Source organism: Mercenaria mercenaria, chromosome 3, assembly GCF_021730395.1.
Source record: "Mercenaria mercenaria strain notata chromosome 3, MADL_Memer_1, whole genome shotgun sequence".
In the NCBI taxonomy this organism is placed as follows: domain Eukaryota; kingdom Metazoa; phylum Mollusca; class Bivalvia; order Venerida; family Veneridae; genus Mercenaria; species Mercenaria mercenaria.
Window position 1 is genome coordinate 31,606,973 of NC_069363.1, and position 18,378 is coordinate 31,625,350.

Here is an 18,378-nt window from a genome sequence, read left to right on the forward strand (position 1 = left end):
TTAGGAAATCACTTAATATAACTGTAAACAAATTATGTTGAAAGAGTGTGTGGTTTGACTTCAGGGAAATACAGCTATCCACTATGCAGTATCTAACTGTAACTTTGATATTGTGAGCTTACTGCTGGACACCGGTGTTTGTGACCTTAACAAGATGAACAAGGCAGGGTACACAGCGGTTATCATGGCAACGCTAGCTAGTGTACAGACACAGAGACAGGAGGAAGTGGTTCAGAGACTCTTCTCGATGGGAAATGTTAACACGAAAGCTTCCAAGGTAACATTCCTGTTATGTCTGTTGCTGCTAAGGTAACACTCCTGTCTTAGTCTTATCAATATGTCTGCAACAGTACTGATATTCTTTAGTGGTTTGGGTTAACAAAATAAAGAAAAAATATCATCAGTCAATTAGAATTTCACTTTCTTTCCAGTGAAGATTTGCCAACATAGTTTTTGTGAATTGTTAAGTACGTAATTACAGTTTGATATATATTATGTTACAAGGATGGTCAGACAGCACTGATGTTTGCAGTACGACAGGGACGTACTGAGATGGTGAAAATGTTACTGGATACCGGTGCTGATACAAACATCCAGGATGATGAAGGCTCCACGGCATTGATGTGTGCGGCGGAACATGGTCACACGGAGATCGTCAAAATGCTGCTCAACACACCTGGTTGTGATGCATCTATTTCAGATAATGTAAGCCTTGTCTTCTTCATTGCATGTCTTGAAAGAAACAACACATTTTTGATTGCCTTCTCCCTATTGGACAGTTCTGATTCAGTCTTTTTCATCAGAATTGAGTCCTGCATTTTTATGCCTCTTGAAATTGGGATTACACATTTACCCTTTCATTTGCATGTCTATCCATATTTATGACTCGGAAATCTTGTATGTTGAACTTTTCATTTTTATCTGATAGAATTGTTTCAAGTGTTCACTTGAAATGGCATGATCTGTACTGCATATAGGGATTTTTTTGAAAAGGCCTTAATTCACAGAGATATCACCTGAAAAAAAGACAGTTACTGTAAGGGGAGGGGGTCACCTGTTTTATGTGTTTATGATGAATTAGAATTGTCACTTCAAGGGATTTAGTCAGTTGAATAAATGTGGATTATGCTTCTCTGCATTTCGTCTCTAGAAACCTTTGTTTTGTTTTTAATTTGCATCTTTCTATTTGTTTGGTAGCATTTTATTTTTGCATTTGATGTATCATTTTGTTGTATAAACTTAAAACTTTGTAAATGCCTGATTTTTTAGCATTTATAATTACTTACAGTAGATGCATTTATTTTGTTATTTGCACAGCATATATATCAGTTAGGTGTGAATGACAATTTCTGATGCAATTGTATATACCTGTAAAGTAGTGTTTTTTAATTGTTGGGGTATATTTATGTCCCTATCCCTGAAATTATGTGTTCAGTTCACAGTATGTTTTTATTGATAAAGGCAGTTAAACAGACAGGAAGTGAAGCAGAGTCCTATGTTCACCAAAAAAAAATTTGCATGTCGTAAATTTGTGAATGGCACACATGTATACTAATAATTGTTTAGTCGTTTAATTTTGAAAAACATACGTGACATCAGCGTTCACAGACTAGCTGTTAATGTATATGCTGTGTTTTGATGTTGTATGTAGCCTGTCTATTGTTGTATGATATAGGACGGCAGCACTGCCCTTTCTATAGCAATGGATGCAGGACACAAGGATGCTGGAGTTCTCCTCTATGCCCATGTCAATTTTGGCCCAGGACATTCGCCTGTAAGTTGAATAAATATAAAATGTTTCTGTTTTGATACAGATCAAAGCTAACTTTAATTTCAGCCATATTTAAAGTATTGTAGCATTTAACCTAGCACAGATTAAACGTAAGGGATCACACTGTATACTAAACAGTCATTTCAGTAATACATGTTAATTTGAAGTTATGACACTGAGTTTTGTGACCTGAATTAAGCTTCAAGCTTGAAAAAGTAGTCAAGACGATTTGAATCAGTTTGGGACGCGATTATTTTTATCATTTTCAAAGTTAGCACACAAGAAATTACTATATTGTTTTAAGAAATTTGCTATTAACCCTCAAGGGATGGACTGGTTTGATATTTATTTCCAGTCCAGTTTTGATGTGCCCTTATGGTGTTGCTCTTGGTGTTGTGGCTTCTGCAAAGTCATTGAGTACAGACACTTATGATTCCATGGGTTTTGATTTATGCATATTGTGTTTCTGTGGTATAATGCTGTCATACCATACTGTTACCTGTGTAAGGAATTCATGCGGCGGGGAGTAATTTTATTTACACTGTCTTGTAATATAGGAATATAGGAACATGGTAGGGCTTAAACAGTGTGGTTTAGCACCAGTAAACTATGAAACTCCCCAGTGATGGTTTTGCTGCTGTCCGATTCAAGGCAGTGCCATGCTTTGCTCCTATTGCAAGTGTATTTGTGTCTATTTGTTATTTCATGTACACATGCTCTGCCTCTGTGTATGTTAAAACATAAACACGTAACCCTATTTCTGTGTGGAGTGGTGTATGGGCAGTTGCCCAACTTGAGTATGACATTTTCTGTTGGACTATTGTTCTTGGTTTTTAAATCATCTGACTCAAGATCAATTAAAATCTATAAATTTGACATTGATGTTTTTCTCGATTATGGAATTGTTCATCGATACACATGTGCAAGTTAGTCTTAACTGTGTATATCTGTATATCATTTGAATCTTAGTTTTATCTTCTATTTAGGACATTTTGGTTTAAAATTGTTAATTAAAGATGTTTTTGCAGCACTCTACAATGTTTTGAAACAGACACAAAACAGGTTTTGTTATGAATTATATTAAACATTATCATAAAAAAATCTCATAAAATTATATGCCTGTTAATTGCTACATGTAAACATCGTATAATCAGTGTTTATTTTAGGACTTCTCAAGGCAATAACTAACATCAGCATACAAGCAATAGCACTTTATTCCAGGTCAACACTTCTATACAAACAAGTTATGCCAAAGATATCAAACAATATTGTATATCAAATTATCAGTAGTATAAATTAGTGGCAGAAAAGGCCGCGTGATATCTGGCCCACTGACTGACGAGCAAGCAAGCGCATGTTTTCATCAATAAATTGACTTAAATAGCAACTGCGGACTGCGGGCTTGTGAAACTAGGAATTACGCTACGTAGTAATGGGCAAAACCTAGTTCACACTGTAAACGGACCTATCCGCTAACCAACATAGCGGTAACACACTGAAAACTGACCTAGCTGTTAACAGACGACCTAGCGGTTAACAGACTTTAAATCGACATAGCGGTTAACAGACTTTAACCGACTTAGCGGTTAACACACTTTGACCGACCTAGCTGTTAACACACTTTAAACCGACCTAGCGGTTAACACACTTTAACCGACCTAGCGGTTAACACAATTTAACTGACCTAGCGGTTAACACACTAAAGTGTTAACAGAGCTAGCGGTTAGCATCACTTTAACAACAGACAAGCAACCAATGGTTCGATATACTGTCAACCGACCTAGTGGAATACATCACTATAACAACAACATACAACTGTAAAAACAGTTGTTACACTTTCAACAGCCCTAGTAGCTTACATCACTACTGCTACAGGGAACCAACCAGTGTGTTGAAACATTATCCCCGTTTAGTTATATTATGAGAATAACACATTAACTAAAATGTTTATTGGATATAGGCAAAAGCAGTTAGGATAAATTAAGTGTGTAGATGATAACCCAAACTACCTAAGGAGCATTGTGACCTTAGTCACCCATAGTATAGCAAGTTGAAATCTACAAGATCTCAATTATCACTGCAAAAACTGCCTTATTCACTCAAATATTAAACTGATTTAGACAAATTTAATGTAACTCGGGCAAATTCAGCATGTAGACGAAAAACCTAAACTACCTAAGGAGATTGTGACCACAGCCACCCAAGTTACCAAAGACAAGGAGCATTGCGACCATAGTCACCCGTAGTATAGTAAGCTTAAATCTACAAGATTTCACATATCACTGAAATAAATTTAGACTTGAATTGGATATGTGATGTTAATACACATGCTTACTCGATGTCAGTTGGAGATCCTCATCAACGCGACAAAATCCTATAAATTAAAGTATATAATAGGTTATTAAATCATTGCATTTATATGTTTTCGTTTTCTACTAAATACTGTACATTCAGAGGCAACGACAGAATCATAAGAAATGTTTCCAATCATATAACTGAACAGAAACTTCATAATGTATTTTTCCACAAAAAGAGTAAATATGAGATTGATTTCATATTCAAATAGTAACTTTCCTTTTTAAAAATAGGATAAGGATAACATAACTGGCTATAGCCCGTCTAACATATGGTCCTCTAACATGATGTAAAAAATTCATCCTAGATACATAACATAGATGGTGAAGTGAAAGACATGAATCAGAAAAAAGCATTATAAACAACTTAGTTCTTTGTGGCATAACAGTAAATAGTGCAATGAACAGAGACTAAACCTGGTAAAATTATGTACAAGTGTTATTTGTAATCCGCGCACTAAAACCCTAAAAACTCTTTGAGAGAAAAGTATGGGAAAGCGTTGGATTACATGACCTGGATCACTATACAATTTATATAACAACAAAAGTACATCAATTGTATTTACAAAACAATGACTGTTCAAATTTCATATCGATCCAAGTTCATTGCACTATTTATGCAAGTTTCAACACGTAAAAAACAACAATGGCTAATTTACATACAACAAAAAGTATCACTGCAACTGAACATTTCTGAAATGAATCATGGAATATATCTTTCACTCTGCTGAAAAAGTACTTTGTGTTCCTGTTCAGGCTATTGCTGAGACATCCATTGAATAATATTCTTCGATGTTAAAGGAGCTGGCCGCTTTTTAGTTTCAATTTGCCCCAGTCTGTTGATAAAACTACATTTGAACAAAGGTGCTTCCAGGCTTAAGTGTTTCTGTTACGTATATTTAAATTTAGTGTTTTCTGTTCTATGTATTAGTGTTGTAAGTATTTAAGCACTAATTACACTTAATTGTCTTAAAGTAATGTATATAACTACAAGAGAGTATATCTATAATTATCCACTTGCTATTGTAATACTGTTCATCTTATTCACTGTCCTGTCATGACATTCTAAGCTTATGTCTTGCTAAGTGTGCCACTGCAGCTGATTCCCGGTTTGCATGTCTCCTAGTTTTGTTGCAGGAATTACTGTTTGCCTGTGACAAGGCCGGCCAGTAGACAAAGCAAGTCCAATTTGTACGCAAGTTTAAATATTCCAGAGTTTGTGAATCTTCCTGCTTTCTGATCAAATGACTCATCATAAGGTACTTAAATGTTCATGTTAAAACCATTATTGTAACATTTGTAGCTGTTTATAGTTAAAAGTCATTCTCCTTTCTAAACTTCATTACATTCAGGTTTCTATTCCACGAAGGCCTTGGATAAAATCGAATTATACAGTCCACTTGACTGGGCCGCTTAGTTAATCTGGCTTGTATGTATATATACATGTTCGACTGATGTCACATTATGACTTCAAATATTGTTTGTACTTGTTCCATTTTTGCTTGGTATACCATTTGTGCTCAGTATATTGTTCATTTTTATTTACTGTCTGTACACAATGTTCCTCCCTTTACTGCATCGACAGCCTGCAAATATATAAAACTCCACCGGCAGTATACTACAAAACACATGGATAAAATTGTAAGTAGCAAAAAATGTCACCATACATGTACCAGCTACACCACAAAAAGCAAACCTGTATAACTGTTCTCTGTGAAACTTAACAACTTGACTATATATGCTCCATCTATACAGAGAAATGTACCTGCCAAACGTCAGTAATCCAGAACCATTTAGAATAGATCAATTCTGCATCTTTTTTATATATATATATTATAAGTAACAAATGGTGACATACTAGATATTCACTGACATGTATCATTAACAACATGGCACCTAAACGGCATGGCACCTAAATGGGTGTGGTGGGTGGGATTTTGAAACCATTACATTTTCTGTTGGTTGTACACGTGCCGACAATCGAATGACCAGTGGTCACACACTAATGATTACTGGTACGGAAAAAGCCGAGTGTATCCAAATACCAAACTTAGATTGGTAACCTTGGATACACACCAAGCTTGATGCGCCAAAATAAACATTATTATTTCTTAATAAAATAATAAGAATTATTTTAGGACTTCTCAAGGCAATAACTAACATCAGCATACAAGCAATAGCACTTTATTCCAGGTCAACACTTCTATACAAACAAGTTATGCCAAAGATATCAAACAATATTGTATATCAAATTATCAGTAGTATAAATTAGTGGCAGAAAAGGCCGCGTGATATCTGGCCCACTGACTGACGAGCAAGCAAGCGCATGTTTTCATCAATAAATTGACTTAAATAGCAACTGCGGACTGCGGGCTTGTGAAACTAGGAATTACGCTACGTAGTAATGGGCAAAACCTAGTTCACACTGTAAACGGACCTATCCGCTAACCAACATAGCGGTAACACACTGAAAACTGACCTAGCTGTTAACAGACGACCTAGCGGTTAACAGACTTTAAATCGACATAGCGGTTAACAGACTTTAACCGACTTAGCGGTTAACACACTTTGACCGACCTAGCTGTTAACACACTTTAAACCGACCTAGCGGTTAACACACTTTAACCGACCTAGCGGTTAACACAATTTAACTGACCTAGCGGTTAACACACTAAAGTGTTAACAGAGCTAGCGGTTAGCATCACTTTAACAACAGACAAGCAACCAATGGTTCGATATACTGTCAACCGACCTAGTGGAATACATCACTATAACAACAACAAACAACCATCAAAAGATTGTATCATTAACTCTGACTTATCCCACAAGAACATGCGCCTGCCTGCTCGCCCAGTCATAGAATTTTCCGCCACAATAAATTTGAAAAATTTATTCCCCCAAAATTCTAATGACCTCTACTACAAGCCTAATTTAAGTTGTCTTAGAAACCTGTAGTCCTTGACGACTTGTCTTCCAGACATACTAATATACAGTGTATTTCATACGACGATGACTATTACATCTTTTACCGCACATTATCAGATTATCAGGTTTTTTACTGTTAGGGTAAAGTTAGTTATTTTGCCCATTTACTTGAACCTGCCATTAGGGTGAAGTCAGTTATGTTGCCCATTTACTTGAACCTGTACTAACTGTATATATCTCATTATACCTTTTTTTTTTTTTTTTTTTACAATGATACATTATGGATGTACTGACTGAAAATATAAATTGTCTACTGCACAAATTAGGCCTTGAATATTTCTTGCGCTCCATTTCTGTTGTAATTTTCTGTTACTGGTCCTTTTTCATGCAAACAGTTAAAATTTAAGGAAGGCAATGATTCAATAATTCCTGTTAATTAATGCTCTTTAGTCAAATCCATTTTATATATTTACCATTGATGGTGAAACAGTTTGTGTTTCAATAGTAAAACCATAATGCAGGCTTCAAGATCTGACCTGTCACTACTATGCTATATTACAATCGTTGCCCTATTAATTCATTTATTTATTTTTCTAACACAACTGAAATATGGAAGGTCTGTTGTTTTTTTTTTTGTTTTTTTTTTTTTTTTTTTTTTTGTTTTTTTTATTATTATAAACAATTACGGACTCATAGCGTAAAAGACAAATTGAAAATATCGAAAACATTTACAGAATTTGTCATGAAAACTCACATGATTGCCACACTTAAAACATTAGCATTTCGAGCCTTACTCTTGTTTATGCTAACAAATATTATTATTTGTAGACTAGAATGATTATTGCTGACCAAAATATGTATATTAAATGCTAAAATTGGTTTCCCGAACTACTGGTCTGATCTGTTTTGGGACTATTTACCCTTGTCAAGAATATGATTTTAATCATTTTTCGAATATTTAAATTGGTACACAGATTGAGATTTTATATGTTTGCAACATTAGATTAATAAATTTTCTGGTTTCCTCCATCTCCCTTAAAGCTTACCTTTTTTCAAAAATTATATCTCATTATTTAAGCTGCAGCCGACTTATTCCCATATAGGGTTTATTACCTTAATGCAACTGTTTTAAAGCCAAACATAGTTTGCCAATTTAACATACCTTTCTGAATGAAAACTTTTTTTTTTTTTTAAATATTTCAGCTGGAATATATGCAACCATAATTAATGTTATCCCACTTTTCTGTCCAATCAAGGGCAACCCATTTCCAGTGCTTTTATGTGCGGTCATGAAGAGTTTGTTTCCTCAGTAAGCAAATTTGTTAATTAATACTTTATTATCCCGTTTACATGAATTGCAGCTACATGTATATTAAGCTAATTTGTAACATGACAAACAATTTGGAAAGTCTTTTCAAACTTCACTGTGCAAAACATTTCAGCTTCTTCCTGCTTTTATTTATAAATATGAAAATTGACCAGGGCAGCTACTTCATTAAAGTTTAAAACCATGCCATCCAACTTGGCAGTCATAATATTACCCGGTATATGCACTGTAGCTCTAAAATATCTACCAAAGAAACATAAGAAACAAGTATCATGCTAAATATCTATTAATGCAGACATAATTACTGCGTGTATGCAACTACCATCCCTACTTCCTAAAGACCGATTACAATGATTTAAGTGTACAATTCATGACTTCAAATAAAATTTATCTACAGCATTAAATTAACACATACAAAATTAAATTATATGAGCTGTGTCAAGCTAAAAAGGTCCCTAATATAATTGATGTTGTTTTATATAAATGACGTCACTTGGACGTTTCAGCATGGCGGTGGGCCTTTTTAAATTTGAGCGAATTCATGCAATATTATGGTGCCTCATTTCAGACAAGTACTTCGTAAAACCATTTTTTTTTTTTTTTTAATCTTCTCTAATCTTTTCAAAAACTTTTAATTGAACACTCCTTCAAAATGCTTGCTCCTCCATGTTTATGTCACGGAACAAATAACGATCAAAGCATCATCGCATTCTATATTCCTAAATAAGATATTGCGATCTATTGATGACTTGTGCTACATTACAATCTCGATCTCCCCTATATGATTTGACATCTGAAATTCCTATTTTATGTAAAGAAATGCATGTACTTATCAAGTATGCAATAATGTAGAAGTGTCATCAAAATACTATAATGTCCCTTTTAGCATGACGTGGCTCATATGAAATTAATTATTAGTATAAGCCGTTAAATTCTCTATCACATGGATTTTACTAAAGGCCTAGGATATGCAGGATGTCTAATAAATTAAAATGCCATACAGTAAATTAGAAACTTCAATGTTGACATTTGTTGTACCTTCTGACCTTAGGCAGAGAACTGTGATTGGCGACATTTATATCAACAATCACAACTGTTTGTTACTTTAATATACTGTATATACATATTAACATTCTTTCTGCCTCCAGAAAGAGTATACCACTAACAATTACTTAAATGAAATTTAAATCCATACTTGCCTGGCAATTACACTGTTAAGTTAGTGTATTAAATTTAAACCATGTTAAAATATTTAGGTTATATCTTGGCTTGTATATAACAAGCGTGTGCGAGTTATTCTTTCCTGTGGCTGTGGTTTTTGTAATACACTGCAGTGAACAACAATTGTTGAGCCAAAACAACTTTTAATCGATACTACATTTACTTTAGATAGATAATAACATACTTATCTAATGATATAACCCATGCCTATCACTCCTAAGAACAATAATTTACATTTTTCCAACAGGCATTTACCAACGAGACTTCGCGTGTTTATCTGACATGCACGTTTTCGGATAGACATATTCGGACAACTCGACTTGAACGACAACTTAGTATACTTTCTCGGGCACGGACATTTACATTTAAGAGTATGCATTTTGTCTAAATTGTTGCATGTAGAATAACTCTACTGAATGAATGTGTCACCAATGTAATAAATTGCTTACGACCCCCGAGAAAATAAGTCCCCTGAAAAATACGAAACGACGTTCATCATCAATTTCCAAAGTTTACCGAAAAGTCACACTGAACCTTTACACCAAATGTATGTTTTATACAGCTTCGATAATGTTAACGATGTTATTTCTTGGTGCCATGCCATTTTCAGAACCTCAATTGTGATTTTACGAGTAAGAACAAACCAAATTTGCGAGGTTGAAATTACCTTTGAAATCCTCGTTTCCGCCTCCAGTATCCAGTTTCACGATAATTTAAAGCGTTTTGTACAAATGCCAGACCAAGCTGAACATTATACTTGAAGCAAAATTACGATGTTGGCAGATATATTTTGAAACCATTACATTTTCTGTTGGTTGTACACGTGCCGACAATCGAATGACCAGTGGTCACACACTAATGATTACTGGTACGGAAAAAGCCGAGTGTATCCAAATACCAAACTTAGATTGGTAACCTTGGATACACACCAAGCTTGATGCGCCAAAATAAACATTATTATTTCTTAATAAAATAATAAGAATTAATTACAATCTCAGTCAAACTCTTGGTATTAAATTGGTAAAAGTGATCTGCATGAAGGAAGTTGCTAGTCTGTTAGAGCATGGAGTATGCTAGATTCCTAGGAACACAAGAAAACATAAAAAACTTGAAAGGAAAGCATTGTTTGATATAAACTGAGAGGGTATTGTAGTATTTTTTTCTGATGAACCTTTATCTTTAACAAATTTAAACAGTAGACACGTTGTTTGGGGTAGTGCTCAGTGGATTTTGCTATTACGTAAATTTATTCTTGGAATGAAAGAAATTACTTTACACTTTCTGGAGGAAATTAACCTTACATGTTATTTTTGTTTTCAATTACAAGTAGTCTGGGATGACTGTTGATTTTCATGGTGTATACAGATAAATTTTATAAGAGCGGTTATTTTGTCATTTTTTACCAAACAACATTCAACATTAAAGATTGCTTCTGTGATAAAAATCTGATATTTGTAGAAAATGATTAATTCCGTCAGCAGATTACGAGATAATTACTGATAATTGCTTTTCTAGTGAGTTTATTGCAGAACCCTAATTGCTATGATTAATATAATTGGTATAATTTACATAATATGAATGTACATGTATGTTCTCTGTATTTACTGCATCTTTCTCTCTTATTTTGTATTGTTCATAATCAAACATATACTATTTATGAAATGAAGATATAAACTGACAGTTTAATCAAGGAAGTTTCTTCATTTTCATTCTTCTTTTGTGTAATATGTGATAGAGCTATCCATATTTATACATGTTGTATTGTTTAAAACTTTCAGCATAAGCTGTCCAAACACCATTATAAAGTAAAACACAGGAAGTCAAATGGGTTGGTGGTATAATTGTGATGCAAGATTGGTTGCAGCACCTTGCATTAGCTAGAATCAGACCCGCAGTTATAGTTCACACCATTTCCTCTTTAAAATTATTATAAATCAAATCACGTCAAATTATTAAGAACATGAGGAATGAAATTACTGTAATACTCAATGAAATCATTATGTTCTTTGAAGCAGAAACAAACTACAGATGTCATCTTTTTTATATGATAAAGTCTTGAAATATGAAGCAGTACCTTTTTATGTACAGTAGAAGTTTTGTCTTGATTTTACTCTCTGTGATTGTAACTCTTCATGTATTGGTCAGCAGTTTGAAATTGGGCAGGTATGGGGAGGGTGGGTATGGTGGGTGTATATTTTGGGGCAAAGGGGGTGCTGGAAGGCTCTTAACAAATGTTTTACATTAAGTAGTGTTACAATTGTAATAAAAATGAAATGTCCTGAACTGGATGGGACTGTCTGATTTGTCGTTTTTCAGCATAATCTTCAATTTAGTCATTGTCATAATGGCTAAGTCTTACCTTCAAACTTCAGTCTTATAACCCAGTATTGTGGTAATGTTCAGTTCTTTAAACTTGGGGATTTGATGTAAAGAAATGTCACATATTTGTTGAGGGTTTTCTCCAAATCTCTTAGTTATCCATCTTCAAACTTAAAAAGGAAATAGTGTAAAGTTTGTTTATCTTCCAAATAGGAAATAGTGTGAATTATTTTCCCAATGCTGCAGGAAGCATTATTGTCCCCAGCAGTGAGATATACAGAACAACACATCTGTACACAAAACACGAGGCCATAATTATGTTGTATTTGTCCAGATATTGCAACTTTTATTATACCGTTTTCGGTTTTTCTTATATCAGTTAAAGGTTTTTTTGTTGATTTTTGCATCACTTTGCAGTTTGTGTTTGTTTTTAATATTTCACTTTTTTCAAGCATTGATTTGCCTAAATGTTATAGGGAACACATTTTGTTAAGTATAGTTGTGAACTGGGTGAAATGATATAAAGAAAAGATATTTCATTAAGCAATATTATAATAGTTGAATGCTTAGGTTTCCCAAGCATACTTAACCAGCTTTATAATTTCCTGCCTAACCCAATAATAAACAGTAAACAAATTATGTTATAAAGAATACAGGAATCAGAAATTATAATTGCATGCATTACATTATGAAAACATAAAGTTTACAGTATATATGCAATTATGTAATACTTATAGTAAGATAAAGTTATAGAACAAATAATTTAGAAATTAATTGATTTGCTTGTAGTTTTTTTTTTTACATAATTTGAGCCGTGCTATGAGAAAACCAACATAGTGGGTTTGCGACCAGCATGGATCCAGACCAGCCTGCGCATCTGCGCAGTCTGGTCAGGCTCCATGCTGTTCGCTTTTAAAGCCTACTGGAATTGGAGAAACTGTTAGCGAACAGCATGGATCCTGACCAGATTGCGCGGATGCGCAGGCTGGTCTGGATCCATGCTGGTCGCAAACCCATTATGTTGGTTTTCTCATAGCACGGCTCATTTAAATAGTGAGTTAATGCAAGCTTGTTTGCATGTTTCATGTTGTAACAATGTATTATATACCCTACAGGCCCCAGGTCGGAAGTCAAGGAAAACTTCAGGATCCTCTCCTCTAGCAAGGTATTATATTTATTGCAAGCTTTCATGGTTCTTCTCAAACAAGGTTCTGTGTTATCCGTTTCTCCTCAAGTGTGGTTCTTTATTACCAATTTTTCCTCAAGAATGTTACCCATTTTTCCTCATTCAAGTTTCTTTGTAACCAGTTTGTCCTCTAGCAGGTTTCTTCATTATGCATTTCTCCTATTTTTAGCTCGAGTATTCAAAGAATAGTCTAAGCTATTGAACTTGCCACGGCATCTATTTGGGCGCCACACCTTGGTTAAAGTTTTGCATGCAAGAACATATAGCTATTATTTAAAGATGTATAGCTTTGAAACATATTTTTTCTTTTTCTATGTCAATAACCAACCTCACAGGATCAAGTCCCATAACTCTGACATGTATTTTGGGGAAATTATGCCCCCTTTTGGACTTAGAAAAACCTGGTTGAAGTTTTGCATGTGAGTTTATACCCTCTCCAAAACTAGTGCAGATATTGAACTGAAACTTAACATTTGTCTTCAGTGTTATTAAAATAGGTAGTAGCATCAAGTTCCATAACTCTGACATGCATTTTGGCCAAATTATGCCCCCTTTTGGACTTACAAAATCCTGGTTAAAGTTTAGCATGCAAGTACATAAAGCTATTACTTAAAGGCATACAGATTTGAAAGTTTTTTTCTTTTTTTTCTAAGCCAGTAAAAACCTCATGGGATCAAGTCCCAAAACTCTGACATGTATTTTGGCCAAATTATGCCCCCATATGGACTTAGAAAATCCTGGCAAGTTTCTTTGTTTTCCATTTCTTCTCTAGCAAATTTATCCTCTAGCATGGTTCTTCATTAACCCTTTGCCCTGTAGCATATTACCCATTTTTCCTCAAGCAAGTTTCTTTGCTACCAATTTCTCCTCATTTATTTCCCAATTCTCCTCCAGCAAGGTGCTACATTACCTGTTTTTACTTGAGCAGAGTTCTACATGACCCATTTCTCTTCTTGCAAGCTTCTTTTTTACCCACTTCTCCTGTAGTAGTGTTCTACATTACCATTTTCTCCTGCAGTAAAGCTCTACATTACCCATTCTACAATTTTCTCCTTTAGCAAGGTTCTACATTTCTTATTTTTTGTCTAACAATTAATGTCAAAATATTCCTGCTTAGCAAAGTCCTAAATGTCATAATATTCCTGCTTATAATGTACTTAATGTCCAAATGTTCCCCTTCTAGCTAACTACTCTAGTTAAGTACTTGATGTTCATAATCTACATGTTCCTTCTCAAGCAAGGTACTATTTTTTTCAATATTTACATGTTGACCTGCCAGCAAGGAACTGTTGCATTATAAGTTTGACTCATTTCTCCTCTGGTAAAGCACTATTACATGTTTCTATTTTGTCAGATTTCCTCTATGTTTAACACCTTTGATCTCAATCACAATATGCAAGTTCTTGCTTCCCGTCTAATACTTTGATGTTATTCCAAGTAAAACCAAACTTCAGTCTATCCATGTATACTGAATAGTGAAGACAAGCATGTTGATTGACATACCAGTATGTAGTTGTTGGCATTGTATTTTAAATATCATATTTAATATGCATTGTCTTTATTCTGTTCTTTTGAAAAAGAAAATAGTTCAATGGCTCGGAGTCTAAAGTTCAAAGGTCGTGCATGATCCTACAGTCATACTTTTATGGCTGTTCCATAATTTTGTCCATCATTTAGGATTAATTATTTCTTCAAATATTTCACAGGACGTAGAGGGCTTTTGTCATTGTGACTTACTTTGTCATTGCATAAATTCAAGCATTTATTTGATTTCAGTCAAACACCGTGAGCCATGTACCGTATTTCACCTACGTGTAAAGTCAGAACACCTAAATGTGAAGCCAGTAATCTACCTGAGAATCATCATCTTTTAGAACGACAGCTAGTCAAGAAGATCTGGATCTGTATCAAACAACCTTCATTTATTAAAGAAAACTATAGTATAATAGATATATAGAAAGAATAATTTCGTATTTGGTAGAAATTTTACAGAAAAATAAAGATCTTTTATTCTTACTGTTTTGAACCAGTAGTTAACATAGTTGTCAAAAATCATGATTGCAAGAAAATATTTAGACTTACGACATTTTTGTAGAGGTTGTCAGCAACATCTGTTAATCTTAGATATATTCTGGTACTTACACAGCTAAGATGGTTGTCGTGAATACACTGTATTGTGGTAAAATATTTTCCATACTTTTCTAAGCTAAACTCAGCTTTAATCATTCCAGTTTCGATAACTATTCTTGAATGAATCTTCGGTAACAGTTTTTTTTAAATTGTGTTGTGCAACTTTAATATTGAATATTGTGTCACACAGTACAAGATATGGCTTTATGCAGACATCAGTTATCGTGCTTACATTTACAGTAATTCACTTTAGGGCTGTTTTTTGTACAACACATATTGAACAATTTTATAAATGTCTTTTTTTGTAACTTTGTTATAATTTTTTTGTTGTGCCTTTGAAAATTGAACTTAACAGATTTTTTTATACTCTAAATACATTCCACATGATTTTATGATTCCATTGTTAAATTTGTTTGTTGAAAAGTTACATTTTAAATTTTTTAGAGAAAAATAAAATTGATGTGTTACTTTAGAGACGAGAATTTTCATTGATTTATGAATAGATCCCTTCAGTGAAGTTGTGTATATGAATTTTACAATGCCTTTGATCACATTTATAGTAGAGTTTAGAAAAACTTAATTTTTTGTTTAACACATTTCAGGAGTTTTCCTTTCTTGCCAGAATATGAGTGCAGCTTTACAGTGGAATCTTAATTGTTAACTGTTCATTACATTTTACTTTGAATAATAAGATAAAACTGTACATGTATTTTGATAGAACTGTGACAGCTGTCTTTCATGTAACACTCGCGTTACATTGTTACCCTACTATACACTAAACCTCTCTATTACTGTTATGTGTAACTGTAGAGTTCTCATATGTTCATTATATATAGTAAAAATTGATATATCCACAGTAGTTTAACCTGAATATTGTATATCATATACATAGAATACCTTTATAACACTATATTATGATACATCTTCGATCATATCATATTCTCATGTGTTCACATTTGAAGTTTTATCACCATGGTTACAGTAAATGAGTAACTTTAATCAGAGGCATGGCATTATTGTGTCTGAAATTTCCTGGAGTGAGTAAATTTTAAGGTACAGTGGACTTAAAGGCAGTTTCTGAAGTCATCTTTTCTCAAAAATCATTTGCCTGTATGGTGTAATTAAAGGTATCTTTTTCTAGAAATGGATCCCTGATACATTAGATTCCCTACTGTTTTACGTGATTAAATGAATAAATGAAACTGTAGTTATTTAATAGAACAAAGTCTTGCTTCAGAAAACTACCCGAAACTATATAGCTGTGAATTGATTTGAATTTACATGAAGGATCTGACCATCCGACCTCGGTATGTAATTTAGTTGGTTAATTATCAAATAAAAAAAATAATAATAAAAACATGGTCCATTTATTTATTATGTAATAACACTTGTAAAGATCTATTTGGAAGAATAAGAGAAAATATTCATGCATGTTTTTCTAAGCAAGAAATAATGATTTTATCACATTTATCAATAAAACAGGAAGAAATAAAGGAAAGAAATCAAAGGAGTTTTAATTTTGTGGCTGCTGTTTGACCTGAATCTGCCATTAATGTTGTCTTCCTGCTTTTATCTTTCTGCCAGTTGTTTGTATCTTGAAGGTTATAGACATACATGTTACTTTTATACTGTAATCCTGTAAAGCTCCTGCAAGATTTGCACCAAATATACCAAAAGATATTATTTATTTGCTATTTATTTTATTGTATATACAAATATAAGAGGTCCATTTTATATAGGAATGAAAAATTGTACATATACTGCTGATTCTGTTTGTTGTTACTTTTGTCTTTGGAAAGAAACTGTCTTAAACTGTTGCAAAACATGCAAATGAAATTTGAAAATGAAATAGAAATTAAATGTTCCAAAGTTGTAGTTTTTAAAGTCCCATATTTGCTAGTTTTCAATTTTATGTTTTATTGTAGAATCATAAAATGCTGTGTGCAGTAGACAGTAGTTGAGAAATTAGGTTGCTGCAGTATACATATGTTGTATGACCATAGATGCAGATTTAGTAGTGCCTTTATGCAAAAACAGTTGATTACTGAAGCAAGTCTTATATTTTACAGAGATATCTCTTATACAGTGTGAAAATCTAGCAATAAGCACAATTATAGATCTATAATAACATGTAGAACAAGTTTTGGTCAGCTTGAATGGCCATTTTCGTGGTGCTGATTTGTTCTTTTAGTTGTGTATATACTTTGTTTTAAATGTACATGTACATTGTTGTATTTTATATCCCATTAGCAACATATATCCATGTCATATTTTACTATTTTTAAAATGTATGAATGAGCCTACCTCTGACAATAAGGCTGTTGTTTGTTTCTTTCTTTCTTTCTTTTGGTAAGGACATCTTTTTCATTAGCTGGCTAAGATATTCTAAAATGTGGTTTTTTCTCTGTTGGATAATTTTATACATGTTAATATAAGTTAATCTATTTTGATAGTCAAAAATTGAATAAATGGAAAATCTTTGATATAACAACTTATGTAATCTTTGCATGAATGCTTCCAGATAATGGAAAGTTTATTTGAAACACAACTTTCTAGTTCATCAATATGTCAGATAAACTTTAACTGTCATGACATGCTCCTTTTTGTGAAAAAATAAGCCAGACATCATTTCATAATAGTATAACGCACATTTTTGCTTAAAGTTACATTTTACAGTTGTATGGTATTATAAAAGCAAATGCTTTATGTATGGCTATAATCAGCAGAACTTGGTTACCAGGCTTTCCTCTTTACGAATAATAAATCAGTATTGAATTACTAGCTGGTAAACTTTAATAACCTGCTTTTCATAAAAGTTCACATCTGTTTAGAACACATAGAAAGGTTAGTGAAATCATTTCAAAAGTTGTGATACATCTCTACATTTTTATTTTCCTGAAAGTGCCTTTGGCTTATGCATATGCATTGCCAAGTTCTATTTTTCAAATGTGAAGCTTGTGATGCTGGTCACAATGTTAAGCTCTTAACAGCAGTACACAGAAAGTCATATATTTAGTTGTGCACCATCAAATACAAGGTTTTTCTTCTAATTTTTTCACCGCTATATTGAATGTTGCTGGCATGTAATGTGTCCACATATTTTACCATTGATTATGTATTGTTACAATAAACAATGTGAACCTTA

At 33.3% G+C, this 18,378-nt stretch overlaps 1 protein-coding gene across 15 annotated transcripts in view; it reads left to right on the plus strand.

Moving 5' to 3' along the window:
* LOC123525167 (KN motif and ankyrin repeat domain-containing protein 2-like) overlaps positions 1–18,378 on the plus strand; it is a 76,240-nt gene extending 57,862 nt beyond the window's left edge. For 11 of the 15 annotated variants that reach the window (XM_045303981.2, XM_045303984.2, XM_045303982.2 and 8 more), the window contains 6 exons: positions 65–277; positions 505–705; positions 1,676–1,774; positions 11,377–11,426; positions 13,033–13,082; positions 14,880–18,378. In XM_045303981.2, coding sequence (XP_045159916.2) covers positions 65–277; positions 505–705; positions 1,676–1,774; positions 11,377–11,426; positions 13,033–13,078 — 609 coding nt within the window. In that variant the 3' untranslated portion in view covers positions 13,079–13,082; positions 14,880–18,378. Of the gene's footprint in view, positions 1–64; positions 278–504; positions 706–1,675; positions 1,775–2,799; positions 2,834–11,376; positions 11,427–13,032; positions 13,083–14,879 lie in introns of all 15 variants that reach the window. The other 4 variants (XR_006681412.2, XM_045303989.2, XM_045303991.2 and 1 more) reach the window with 4 other exon arrangements.